The sequence below is a fragment of the Symphalangus syndactylus genome, chromosome X, assembly GCF_028878055.3.
Source record: "Symphalangus syndactylus isolate Jambi chromosome X, NHGRI_mSymSyn1-v2.1_pri, whole genome shotgun sequence".
Classification (NCBI taxonomy): domain Eukaryota; kingdom Metazoa; phylum Chordata; class Mammalia; order Primates; family Hylobatidae; genus Symphalangus; species Symphalangus syndactylus.
This window is the reverse complement of record NC_072447.2, coordinates 86,013,828-86,028,560: the sequence shown is the minus strand read 5'-3', so window position 1 is coordinate 86,028,560 and position 14,733 is coordinate 86,013,828. Positions and strand designations below refer to the sequence as shown.

General features: G+C 36.6%; 1 protein-coding gene across 2 annotated transcripts; it reads left to right on the top strand.

Moving 5' to 3' along the window:
• The first annotated feature begins 5,828 nt into the window (after nt 1–5,828).
• On the top strand, nt 5,829–13,102 carry ITM2A (integral membrane protein 2A). 2 transcript variants are annotated; one of them, XM_055267167.2, is made up of 6 exons: nt 5,829–6,382; nt 9,927–10,058; nt 10,339–10,536; nt 10,784–10,894; nt 12,008–12,158; nt 12,310–13,102. In XM_055267167.2, exons 1-6 carry the CDS (start codon nt 6,272–6,274, stop codon nt 12,396–12,398), a joined length of 792 nt encoding a protein of 263 aa, XP_055123142.1. In that variant the 5' UTR covers nt 5,829–6,271; the 3' UTR covers nt 12,399–13,102. The 2 variants fall into 2 exon arrangements, with proteins under 2 accessions (XP_055123142.1, XP_055123143.1); XM_055267168.2 differs by lacking the exon at nt 9,927–10,058 and having other exon boundaries at nt 5,896–6,382.
• The last annotated feature ends 1,631 nt before the right edge of the window (nt 13,103–14,733 follow it).

Below are 14,733 nucleotides of genomic sequence, written 5' to 3'. Positions count from 1 at the left end.
AAAGGGCTAATATCCAGAATCTACAATGAACTCAAACAAATTTATAAGAAAAAAACAAACAACCCCATCAAAAAGTGGGCAAAGGACATGAAGAAACACATCTCAAAAGAAGACATTTATGCAGCCAAAAAACACATGAAAAAATGCTCATCATCACTGGCCATCAGAGAAATGCAAATCAAAACCACAGTGAGATACCATCTCACACCAGTTAGAATGGCCATCATTAAAAAGTCAGGAAACAACAGGTGCTGGAGAGGATGTGGAGAAATAGGAACACTTTTACACTGTTGGTGGGACTGTAAACTAGTTCAACCATTGTGGAAGTCAGTGTGGCAATTCCTCAGGGATCTAGAACTAGAAATACCATTTGACCCAGCCATCCCATTACTGGGTATATACCCAAAGGACTATAAATCATGCTGCTATAAAGACACATGCACACGTATGTTTATTGCGGCACTATTCACAATAGCAAAGAGTTGGAACCAACCCAAATGTCCAACAACGATAGACTGGATTAAGAAAATGTGGCACATATACACCATGGAATACTATGCAGCCATAAAAAATGATGAGTTCGTGTCCTTTGTAGGGACATGGATGAAGCTGGAAACCATCATTCTCAGCAAACTATCACAAGGACAAAAAAACAAACACCGCATGTTCTCACTCATAGGTGGGAATTGAACAATGAGAACTCATGGACACAGGAAGGGGAACATCACACTCTGGGGACTGTTGTGGGGTGGGGGGAGGGGGGAGGGACAGCATTAGGAGATATACCTAATGCTAAATGACGAGTTAATGGGTGAGGCAAAACAACATGGCACATGGATACATATGTAACAAACCTGTACATTGTGCACATGTACCCTAAAACCTAAAGTATAATAAAAAAAATAAATAAATAAATAAAATAAAATTAAGCCGCTAAAACAAAAGTTAAAATTCTGACAGGATAATTCCCTTAACTTGAAAATCAGGAAGTATAACTGATGTATTGATGAAAAACAGAGCAAAGGCTGTCACATACTACAGTGTTCCTTTATGCAAGACCTCCCTTTTTGCACTAGCACAGAAACTGGCAACCACACTGAGGTATAAACAGTACCTTTTGTGGACCTTGAGTTTGAAATGGGGGATTCTCAAGCAGGGTTTTCCAATCATGATCTGATGTAATTTTTGGGGAATAATAATAAGAAGTAAAGTATGTGCCATTGACCTGAGTATAAACTTAGAGCATTCCTCTGTTGTGTATGCCTTTCTGGCTTCTCTATTACCAAGATGCCATCATACTTTAGAATAGTTGGAGGCTTTGGGATATGAATACATTGTAGTTAGTGTCAAGTAAAAAATAACAAAATTAAAATAAAAAACAAAACTGCAAAACAAGAACAGTCAAGGTAAATTCTGTAGCATAAAACAACTTTGGATTTTATGTTCTTTAAGACTAAACTAGGAACCACAAACAAAACCAAACATGAAAGTAAAAAGAATATTTGGTTTAACAATCACATATAAAAAATGCAAGTGTCTGTGCTTTTATTGAATGGGAACCTAACTCTGAAGCTGTCACAAAGACAGCTTACTATCACTTGGTGCTATAGTATGGAGCAACTGAACCAACTGGGTATTCGCAAAAGCATTACTGGCACTAGATTTGAGTTTCTCACTTGCATTTCTCAGAACTAGAGTTCTCATAAGACCTTTCAGATACCAATCCACAATGCTATTTTAAAAGTCCCCAAAGATAGTCTAAGATGAGATTAGAAATTTTACACAATTTAGAAAGGTGCATTGAAAGTGCAAACATTTTTATCAGATGTCCTTAGTTGTTCTATGTGGCAAAAAAGCAAAGTGATTTTTATAAATTAGGGTGGCACACAACTTCTCAACCTCGAATATATAACCACATCATTGTGATGGGATGATTGAATCTTTTCTCATATTTAAGAAAATGTTGCATCCTCCTATTATCATAGCTCACTCAGTCTACAGAGAAAACGTTAAATGGACTGGAGAAACAAAAATCTATTCCAGAAAGCAAATGCCTTCTATTACTTTCACTGGGGAGCACTAGCTCTGCTCCCAGGATCGAGCTATGTGTACAGGGAAAGAGTGGACCTGGAAAATAGCCTGGCTCTTGAAAGATCTAAACCAAACTTTTGGAATTATACCCAGAAACAGATGGCTGGCCAGCTCTCTGTGTGGCTGCTTCATTGTTGACAGAAGCAACTGGAGAACTCAGAAGAAATATGCTTTAGGATCAGTAGCCTATAGTCAAGGGTAGGCTGGGAAAGTCTTAAGAAGGTTTCAAACGTGGTTAGTCTTGAATAAAATTCTAAGCAGGAATTTCTGTTTGCAATATGGGGAGGAGATTCATGCTTCATTGCCCTAGAGAATATTCTGATTATTTTCTCCTGCTTGAAAACCAGCTCTCTTCTTGATTTTCCCATTTCTTTTTGTGGCAGTAAGACAATGTAGTGGCTAAGAATATAAACACTGACTACCTGGGTTAGAATTTGACCTTAAGCAAGTTATTTAACTTCTTGGAAATTCAGTGTCTCTATCAATGCAATGTAGTATATAATAACACTTCACAGAGTTGTGGTAAAGATTAAATGACATAATCAATTTAAAGGGCTTAGTGCAGAAATCTGGCATTTACTGTGTTCAACAAATGTTTCGTATTAAGGGCACCACCATTTTCCCAGTCTGGAATTCCCATTCATTCAAAACAAAATCTTTTTTTTTCTAATGTTTCTCCTTCATATGATTTATTCCAGCAAAAGGCCTTGTAAAGAATGGCTCCTAGACTCCTTTGGAAGTTGCTCTTTTGTTTTCAGTGTTTCAATTATCAATATAGTTCACCACCTGTCACCAGGAATATAGACGAGCACCCCCCACTGGTTTCCCAATACATTTGCTGTCAGATTAATCTTCCTAAATAGAGTGCGGTGTGTGAAGCCATTGCAAATGTGCTAGTCATTTAAATATTCCTAGTAGCATTGGCTGTGGGTGGACCTATTCTGCTGGTTTGTAGAATTGTTATATCCTACTCCACAGCATAAGCCCAGTGTTCCCACTACAAAAACTGGAGAACCCACGACAAGTACATCATTGCCATTGGTATAGTAATGATGCGCTCTGTAAGGACAAGAGTGTATCTGCTTTGCTCACCACTGTATTCTTATGCCAATCACAGCACAAGGCACATAGTAGATCCTCAGTAAATATTTGATTAATGAATACATGAGTTAATGGGTGAAATAGTATTATAGACACCCTTATTGGTTTAGCTTTGTGTGATTGCATTTGTGGTAATTTCAGAAGATCATTCAAAGAAAGTTGACATCATTGCTTGGCATTCAATTACATGCCATGTTCCATTCAGACCAACTTATGATAATTTAGTCATCATTTGGCATGTGAGAACAGGGAAGTCATTTATAAACTTGAATGGTATGCATTCAGATGTAGTTAACAATGTGAGCTAGAATCAGCATAGCAGCCAGATCCCCATTTTCCAAAGACAAGAAAGTGAGAGAAATTGATTCTAGAAAAAAATAAGTTGTTACTGGGAAGGAGAGAATACAAGAAACAGCCTAGCCGAGAATCATTTTTTTTTAGTAGACGGAAGTGTGTTCATTATTGATTTCAACCCTAGGAGCAAGTGGCAGCTTATATTTTGCAATTCAAAAAATATTCAGGAACTATTTAACCTTCCTGGAATGGATACAAACAATGGGTGTTGTTGCTATTCTATGATCCTAACACAAGTATTCTTTTATATGTTGAGAAGGAAACTGTGGTATCTGCCAATGTGAGACTGTGCCTGCATCACATATGTCCAACAGTAGCAAAGACCCATACCTAAAAGAGGATGCGGTGTTAACAAATAGGACAAGGCCAAATTCTTCAAAATCCAAAAGAGAAGTTAGATGTCAATTTATGTGACTATTCTTAGAAGTTTAACCTTTTCCAGTAAGGCCTATATTCAGGTACTGTGGGATCTTAAGCAGTTCTAGAATGTTAAGAATGGTTGAAGGGTAAATAATAATAATAAGAATTCTTATAAGCTTGAAACATGCATATGTTACATAATAAAATAACAATCCCAGGATAACAAAACATTTCAATCCTTATCCTTTTCATAATAATTTAAACGGTATTTCCTCCTGCATTATACCAAATAATCCTCACAGCAACAGGACACAAATGAAGAAACTGACACCTGAGAAGATGAAGTGACTTGCTCAATATTATGTACCCAGGAATTGATCACATACTCCCTTGGTCGTTATAATAATTTTGGTCTATTCACCTGAAAAAATGAAAATAATCCCTGCTCTTTCTGCCTGACCGCATTTCAGGAAAGATATACTAAGATAATATATCACAATCCCGCCCAGAACCTTGGACTTACTAAGTAAATGTGTAAGAGCAACCATGAGTGTGGCTCACAGGGCCAGACTAGCACAGACCATAGTGGAGATGTCACAAAGGTGATTGCAAGCAGAAGGCAACTGTAAAGAGAAACATTCTAGGAAGGTGAGAGTTCCTCGGCTTACACTAAAGGTTGCCTGATAAATATTGAATTATAATGGTCAATCTTGAGCAATAATAAGTAAAAGAACATAGGATGTCAATATTTCTAACCAAACTCAAACATCCTGCTTTTTAAGATTCTGGCCCTAAGTAAGGCATAGGCTCCCCACTGTTCCCCTCCATCCACCTTCCCATCCCTGGCCTATCCAAGAAAATGAATGCTGTCTTCACAAAGGTCCCACAGTGGAAACAGGCGACAAGCTTCTGAGTCAAGGAAACATCAGTGGGAAAAACGCCAAGTTGGAATTTTTCGGATGAAGGGGTGGCGACTCAACATATTTAAGTCTGTTTCTTAGGTAGATGAGTAGATGGTAAATTCTGTAGCAAAAGCTGTTTCTTTGTTTTGTTTTGTTTTGTTTGATGCTGTTGTTTTGGTAAGTGCTACTGTCTTCACACAACAGAACTTTCTCCTGTCTTCTGCAGCGGGACTATTTATAAACTGTGTACCAGTGCTACCCCAGTCACCAACCTCCAAAGCCTGAATTGTACTTGGTAAGGTTCTCTATCAGTATCACTAACCTGGAAAAACTGACTGTGAAGAAACAGCTTGATTATACTGGCTGCACGTGTAAATGTTCCAAGAATAATTTCTAACTCAACCCCTTTGAAGTTATTGTTTTTTCCTCCATTAGATCGGTATTAGCATCTGGCTAAATTTTGTATCCTCCACCTCCACCTCCACCTTCCTGAACACATAAGTACTTATACACACACACATATACACACACACACGTTTATTTTTTTCCCTGCAGGTTTCACAGCTGGTGGCTGAACAGAAACAGTCTCTGGGTTGAGACTTTACACTGGTTTCCCTGACCTGGAAGAGTGAAAAATCTAGATTATTTCAGGAATTTATTATAAGCTTTCCACCCTTCTCTGTCTCATCATGTCTTATCTACAAAATGGGGTGTTGGGGAGGCAGGAGCCCTATCTTTCTGATCTAGCATCGCCTTAGGTTGAGATATTAAAATTGCAAAACACAAGCAAGCAAATAAAAAAAAATAACAATTTGTTGAAAGAATGAACTGGGTAACTATAAACAGGCTTCTAGGTGTTCTTTAAAAGAAAGATATTATTATCAAGGAACAGAACCTTTGTAGAACGGCGCTTTGGGGGCCTGGGTGGGTCCAGAACTAAGGAAGTTTGAGTTACTGCCAAGCTACAGTCCCAGGCCCTGCGGGGAGTCAGGTCCAAGTTTGAGAAAACAGTCAGAGTCAGGGGCTATTGTGGCCTGGACAGAGGCAGAAAGACACGACACAGCAGGCTTCCTTCCTGTCTTGCTCTTATCTGAAGTTGCAGAGAGTGGGTGGGAGTGTGCCTGAGGTGCAGGTGAGGCACGTTTAGCCTGAGCCGGCCAAAGTCTCCACTTTCCCTCCTCTTCCCCCAGTGGCAAATCCGCCCCACCTCGCAAACCCCCAACTCAGGCACTTGGGCCCCTTTTGGGCCCCCTCACGCTCCTCCCTTTAGGCACCTCCCTGGGCCCGCCCACGGTCTCCCCCCAGTTTGGGACTGCGTCATAAGTATCCCAGACCTCGGCTTGCAGTAGTGTTAGACTGAAGATAAAGTAAGTGCTGTTTGGGCTAGCACGATCTCCTCTTGCAGTCTGCAGCCCAGGACGCTGATTCCAGCAGCGCCTTACCGCGCAGCCCGAAGATTCACTATGGTGAAAATCGCCTTCAATACCCCCACCGCCGTGCAAAAGGAGGAGGCGCGGCAAGACGTGGAGGCCCTCCTGAGCCGCACGGTCAGAACTCAGATACTGACCGGCAAGGTAGCTGTCCCAGGGCGGGGTGGGGGAGGGGTGGGCGAAAGAAAGAGGGCTGGTAGCAGAGGAGAAAATGAAGCTTCCCTGGGAGGGCCCCTCTTGCTCCTCTTACGCTGTCTCTGGGGTTTACCCGGTCGCCTCGGTTCTGTCTCCTCGCGGCACCTTCTGCTTACCGCACCCTCGGTCACTCTGCATTCCCGCGTGTCGTGCCATTCCCGTTCTGTCTGTTCCAGCCCACACCAGCTATCCTGGAGGGAGGTTAGAGAGAGTTTGAGGAGATGCCCTGGGACTCGTTGTCATTGTCTCTTGGGTAACGTGTAGGGACCTGGGGATCAAGGAGGGGCACGTCGCCCAGTCCCCACCTCCAGGGACGCGCATAGTCTCCCCAGGGACAGAGGGGATACAAGGAGGTGAGCAAGACCAGGAGATTTAACATTTCTTTCTTTCCTTTTGGTGTGGATGAAGTTCTAACACTAAATCTTTCTACGATCTCTGAGTGTTCGTGGAGGTGGGATGAGGAGCAAAGGGCACTTTTAACTCCAAGCAGTATGGGTTGGGGCAAGTGGTCTGCTTGAGCACGGGAGTATTTTCAGTTTCTCTCTGGTCATCTCTCTGGTGGCTTTAAACATTAGATAAAGGAGCTGTCAAAACTGAGGTGGATCTTAGTGCCAGTTCTGGGTGTTCAGTGTGCCCTTTTACTGCAAGAGCGTTGTATATTTTTAGAGTGGTATTTCCTAAAGAAAACACTCTTCTCTTTTAAAAATAAATTTGGGGATACTCTTCAATTATTTTTAATTTTTTTTTCTTGTTGAGCGACATCCCCTTCCCTCTATTTAGAGATCTGAAGCAGGTCCAGTGTTGTAATTTAAACTACTAGCTTTGACAGGAACTGCGAAAGCTCTTCCCCAAAATGTTATCCATTTTTTATTTAGTCCTATTTCTACTTCTTTTAAACACCTACTATGTTTTCAGGGTTCGTATACTACTCCTCAGTATAATCTCAATTTTAAAGGGCAATAGTATTTTCTTCGTGTTCTATGAAATCTGGAAAGTGTGGGCGCTTGCAGATCTGTCCTAACTTGTCTTGTTCTCTATATAGTTTTAACTTCTGTGTTCAAAGTGGAGATATAAAACGTCCTTTGAGTTAAATGAGAATCCATGTAGTAAAAGTTGATTGTACACACAATTTGAAATGTTAATGTGCTTATCCAGCTTTTTATTATGGAAACTTTCAATATTAAATCCTGCAATAAAACTAGCTTTTGTGTATTATACATTTTAGAGCTCAAAAGTAACACCCTCTTGCATTGTTGAGGTTTTGATTAAATGACAGAGGTCAAATATGTAATTGTTCTCCTGCTTAGTTTGCAGGTTAAACATGGTCAGATTTTTTGGGAGGTCTAATTAGAGGCCAGTAGTTAAATATAGCCACACAGTAATCCTTTTTTTTTTCCTCACCGCCAAGCATTTCATGACTTGTAGATAGAATTCAGTTAATATGCAAGCAATACTTCTGCCAAGACTGTGGTGAGATGAGGAATAAGCAAAACTGAGCATTTGCACTTTGATTATACTTTGCTGTTAGGTTTTGGAGAAAACTTAACAGGATCCTTACCTGGCCACTATAGGACACTGATAATAATACTTGACATATTGTATTGTAATACATTGATCAGCTAGCTCATTAGAGGTTAAGCATGACAAATATGATGTCAGACATAGTGTACAATCACTTCAAAAGAGTTCCAAGAGAAATTTGCTATGGTAATTGATGGCTCACACCAACCTAAAGTCCAATAAATGTAAATGAAAACAAAAAATCCTTATTTCTAGGATGTAATATCTTATGAAATTGAAATTCTAATACTTAGGCCTTGCTTAATAAACTTCCCGAATTATTGAAAGAATAAATGAAATTACAGTGCAAACTCTTCTTCTCATGTCTCAGTAGCAAGAAAAAATAAATTTATTTCTCTCAGAATTTCGAATTAAGCTATTATGTGACTTATGAGCAAGTTGTTTTATCTTTATGAAACTCATTTTAATCATCTAAAATACAATTTTAAGTCTCCAGTTCTAGATTATTGTACAGTAATTCCACATCAAAATTTATAGTTCTATCTTTGCAGTGCTAATCTTAGTTTTTTTTTTAATAAAAATAATTAAAAGTTCCTGAAAATTACTGGGACACAGAAAAGCCTTCCAGGTTTATAGAGTACTAATTAATGGAGGGTTTGGACTTAAATAAATTTAGTTAAGAAAATGGGAATCTCAAATTTCTATGGCCTTCAAAGAAAAATATTTTTGGAAAAATAAACGTTTATCAAATGATTGTCTGTCCTTTCATCTTCTGCATTAACTTGAAATCTATGCATTTATTTTCACCAAATGAATTTAAGGTTAGTTAGCTCTGATAAACATTACAGTAGTTGTCCTGAAAAAGAGCTGATGACCTAAAAGACTAAAACAATTCGATTTATATACACGTTTGAATGATTTACCCTTTAATGATCAGGGGTTAGATTTGCTTACTTCATTTATTCAGTCCTTGAGTAACAATGAGGATGTATTGTGACATACAAAAATGGGATTAGAAAGATTGGAGTCCACTGCCCTGGGAAGGGCACTATCAGTTACTTGTTTGCTTTGGATCTTTCTTGTTTCAATCCCAAAGCAAATTATTGATTTAACAAAATATTACAGTCACTGTTACACAGACAACATTTGTGTCTAGCTATCGCAAATGCTACACTTCAAAATCAAGTGTTTCACCCAGGACGTGGAAAATATTTCATTCATGCAATACACAGTTATAGAATGTTGATCGATATTAAGAAACTTTTATTTCTGGATTAAATTAGGAACATTAAATTTATATCTCTCCCTTCAATATTTTAATTTCTAAAATACGGGGAAAATGGCATATACCTTATAGAACTCCTACCTTTAAAACCTAATTTAAAAAGTCAGCTTTTTGAAAAATCAGTTAATAAATTAATCAAAGGATACTAATTCTCTTTTAAGTTGACAAACTGATTTGGAAAAAATAATGAAGAAACAGAACCATATCCCAGAAAGTTAGTGATTATATCAGTGTACTAGTTCAAAAAGTAATTACTTCCATTTATTGAGTATAATTTCTAGAGATCGGCTCTACCGCATCGTGCCTATTGTTAATACTATATTATACATTTAAAAATGTGTTAAGAGTCAATGTCGTGTTAAGTGTTCTTAGCACAATAAAAAAGAATATGACATTGCATAAATAAATGGTAATTTTAATTTGATTCTTGATGCATGTATTTTGAAATAATTTCGTATCTATATTTGGGTTTAGAAATGCCAAATGCAAGGTTAATATAATCAGAGACATTTTTTAACATCTATTAGATTCAGAATTTGTCTTGAAATAAATTCAGACTACAATTAAAATGAGTTAACATTTTTAAAAATATCTTGGGTTTCAAGGGAGGTAAATTGTACACAAAATCAACTATGTGTCTAAAAGTACAATCTGGTTTTGTTTTTGGTTTTGCTTTTTAATAAATAGGAGCTCCGAGTTGCCACCCAGGAAAAAGAGGGCTCCTCTGGGAGATGTATGCTTACTCTCTTAGGCCTTTCATTCATCTTGGCAGGACTTATTGTTGGTGGAGCCTGCATTTACAAGTACTTCATGCCCAAGGTAATAATAATTATAATTATTATACTTTGGATTACTACTTGCTAGACATTTAGTAGCAACTTAAAAAATTCTGTAGTGGTGACTAGAGAAAAGAAGATTTAGGGAAAGTTTTCAAGTTGCCTTTCAGTTCATAAAATTGATTTGTCTTCATTGTGATAACTGCAGTCAACAAGCCTCGGCTTAACACATAGTACAATGAATTGATATGAGTGTGAAAAGCCATTCAAATATCATGATAGTGAGTATTAGAAGGTTGTAATTTTCCCTTTTTGTCTTGTAGAGCACCATTTACCGTGGAGAGATGTGCTTTTTTGATTCTGAGGATCCTGCAAATTCTCTTCGTGGAGGAGAGCCTAACTTCCTGCCTGTGACTGAGGAGGCTGACATTCGTGAGGATGACAACATTGCAATCATTGATGTGCCTGTCCCCAGTTTCTCTGATAGTGACCCTGCAGCAATTATTCATGACTTTGAAAAGGTGGGCTTCTCATTCTTATAAATATTCCAGGATTTTTTTCTCTCTCTCTCTCTTTTTTACTTCATTGGCAGGTATTAAATTCATTCATGAATGCACGTTTTTGAGGCAAAGCCTTTTCGTTCTTCTGTTATTGAATACACATTAGTTGATTTTGAAAGGATGTAGCTGCTTGATCTAATGGTAGTTGGAAAATTTGCAATGTTAATGCCTTCTGTGTCTTACCTGACTTTTTTCCGCTACCTAACAGGGAATGACTGCTTACCTGGACTTGTTGCTGGGGAACTGCTATCTGATGCCCCTCAATACTTCTATTGTTATGCCTCCAAAAAATCTGGTAGAGCTCTTTGGCAAACTGGCGGTATGTATTTTGGAAGTGAAATTTTTACATAAGCATTTCCAAGTAATTTTACTTCCTTTTTTTTAAAAAAAATAATGAGTTTGGCCAAAACATTTTATTTTATTGAAATAATTTTGAAATAAAAAATGTTGTGAACCTAAAACTGCTCTAAAAAATAAAGATTATTTTTTACAGTCATTATCTGGTATAGGAAAGGATTTAAATAGTGTCCTTAAGAATTTGGGCAAATGACATGAATAGACACTTTTCAAAAGAAGACATACATACGGGCAACAAACATGAACAAAAGCTGAGCATCACTGAACATTAGATAAATGCAAATCAAAACCACAATGAGATACCATCTCACACCAGTCAGAGTGGCTATTATCAAAAAGTCAAAAAATAACAGATGCTGGCGAGGTTATAGAGAAAAAGGAATGCTTATACACCATTGGTGTCGGTGTAAATTAGTTCAGCCATTATGGAAGATGTTGTGGTGATTTCTCAGACCTAAAGACAGAAATACTATTAGACCCAGCAATTGCATTACTGAGTGTATGCCCAAAGAAATATAAATCATTTTATTATAAAGACACGTGCACAAGTATGTTCATTGCAGCAATATTTATAATAGCAAAGACATGGTATCAGCCTAAATGTCCATCAATGATAGACTGGGTAAAGAAAATGTGATACATATACACCATGGTATAGTATGCAGCCAAAAAAAAAAAAAACCAATCACAAAAAAAAAAAAAAGCAAGATCATGTCCTTTGCAGAGACATGGATAAAGCTCGAGGCCATTATCCTTACAAACTAACACAGGAACAGAAAACCAAATACCGTATATTCTCACTTATAAGTGGGAGCCAAATGAAAAGAACACATGGTCACATAGAGGGGAACAACAAACACTGGGGCCTTTCAGAGGGTGGAAGATGGGAGAAGGCACAGGATCAGGAAAAATAACCAGTAGGTACTAGGCTTGATACCTGGGTGATTAAATAATCTCTACAACAAACCCCATGACACAACTTTACTTAAGTAGCAAACCTGCACTTTTACTCCTGAATTTCAAAGTTAAAAAGGAAAAAGAATTTCTCATTTCAATCTTTGTTTTTGATTTTTAGAGTGGCAGATATCTGCCTCAAACTTATGTGGTTCGTGAAGACCTAGTTGCTGTGGAGGAAATTCGTGATGTTAGTAACCTTGGCATCTTTATTTACCAACTTTGCAATAACAGAAAGTCCTTCCGCCTTCGTCGCAGAGACCTCTTGCTGGGTAAGTAACTAATGTATTCCTTCCTTCACCCTGTGTTACACAGTGGAGGAAAGTGGAGATAGAATACAGGAAAAAGTGGGGAACAAGGCTAGATATATTTTCATTTCCACAAAAATTTCAAAAGCCACTTTTGTTGCACATTTCCTTACAGGTTTCAACAAACGTGCCATTGATAAATGCTGGAAGATTAGACACTTCCCCAACGAATTTATTGTTGAGACCAAGATCTGTCAAGAGTAAGAGGCAACAGATAGAGTGTCCTTGGTAATAAGAAGTCAGAGATTTACAATATGACTTTAACATTAAGATTTATGGGATACTCAAGATATTTACTCATGCATTTACTCTATTGCTTATGCTTTAAAAAAAGGAAAAAAAAATACTAACCACTGCAAGCTCTTGTCAAATTTTAGTTTAATTGGCATTGCTTGATTTTGAAACTGAAATTACATGATTTTCATTGTTTCTTTGAATTTATAGGGTTTAGATTTCTGAAAGCAGCATGAATATGTCACCTAACATCCTGACAATAAATTCCATCCGTTGTTTTTTTGTTTGTTTGTTTGTTTTTTCTTTTCCTTTAAGTAAGCTCTTTATTCATCTTATGGTGGAGCAATTTTAAAATTTGAAATATTTTAAATTGTTTTTGAACTTTTTGTTTAAAATATGTCAGATCTCAACATTGTTGGTTTCTTTTGTTTTTCATTTTGTACAACTTTCTTGAATTTAGAAATTACATCTTTGCAGTTCTGTTAGGTGCTCTGTAATTAACCTGACTTATATGTGAACAATTTTCATGAGACGGTCATTTTTAACTAATGCAGTGATTCTTTCTCACTACTATCTGTATTGTGGAATGCACAAAATTGTGTAGGTGCTGAATGCTGTAAGGAGTTTAGGTTGTATGAATTCTACAACCCTATAATAAATTTTACTCTATACAACCACTGTTTCTTTTATTTCATCACTTGAGATATAGTCAATGTGAATAATTAACATTACTTATTTAGCTTTTGGTGTACCTGTAACAGATCTAAAATTATGAGCCCAACTTTGCCCCCATTCCCACTTACACATATTTAGATGTTATAGTTACATATTTCACTCCCTTTTGACAGTATATTAATTACTCTTTTATAAACATCCCATAATTGGCTTATCATGTAAATTCAACTATTTATTTAGAGGCTTCAGGCCCATAGCACTTTAAAATCTTTTAAAGTGTTTTCTTTTTCATCAAATTAAACAACTATACACAGCTATAATGGATCACTAAGGACTAACCTTGGATAAGATGTTGATAGCTTTTAAGAACTTCAAATGCTGTGATCATTACTCATCTATCTAAGAGTCTAAACTTCATACCAAGGGGACGTGAGTACTATAAACTCTTTCCCTTGTATTAGGTGAAAAATCGCTCCTGATATCCCTTATTACCTGCTAGGACACCAACTATTGGTCAATTTCAGTAGCCAAAACTGCTTAGTCGAATCCATACCCTTAAATACTACCATTATTTTTTAATGAAATAAATTAAACATTTAACTTTAAGAATTTAGAAATAAAGTGATGGCACAAACAATAAAGCATACAGAAAACAAAATGCAGTATTTAGAAGATAATAACAGTAATTGATACATTCAAGAACTGGCTGTTTTTATAAAGAAGAATATGTAGAAATAATCTGATAAAATTTAACACCCATTGCTTGTCTTAAAATATGCATAGAAATTTAGGAAAAAGGAAATACACTATTTCCAAATTTGTCTTAAATAACATCACAACTAATGGTACAACACAGGAAAGGATGTTGGCTATTGAAGCTATTCAATGTTGTTCCAGACATTCTGGCCAATGCAATAATATGTAAAACAAATAAAAATATAACTTTTAAAGGAGGGTTAAAATTATGTTTATTACTAGATAGATTTTTACCATATAAGATACTAGTGGAATAATCAAAACTTTAAAAATTAATAAGATTCAATATGATAGAAACAAAAGCCAATTACTTTCCTTTATACCACAAACAACCAATTAAAGGGAAATACCACCAGGTAAAAAATATTCTCACAATAGCAACAGGGACATCAAGTAGCACCAACAAGAAATTTATGGAATTATTATAAAGAAAGCCATGAAACTTAATTAAGAGATATAAAATAAAAATTAATTAAATAGAGAATAGAGGAAGAACATTACAAATAGACAAATTCTTCCACAATTAAATTTTTCATTTTAAGCAATTTCAATTAAAATCCCAAAATAATTGATTTTGGAACTTGGCAAAATTATTTGAAGATTCATCTGGAAGCATAAATAAGTTAGAATCACTAAAGAAAAAAATGAAAAAAGAGTAATTGGAGACAGTATGTCTTACGTGAACAATTATTAAACCACAGCCAAAATCACAATAGTTTTAAAGGTAACTTTCACACAAGATAGAAAATTATGATGCCAAGAAAGAGATTCTAGTGTGTAAAAGAACAGTATCCTAACAGAAGCTCCATGCAATGAGATACATTGTGTATCAAATTTTGCCCCAAAATCTGGCAAAATGAAAACAAACAAACAA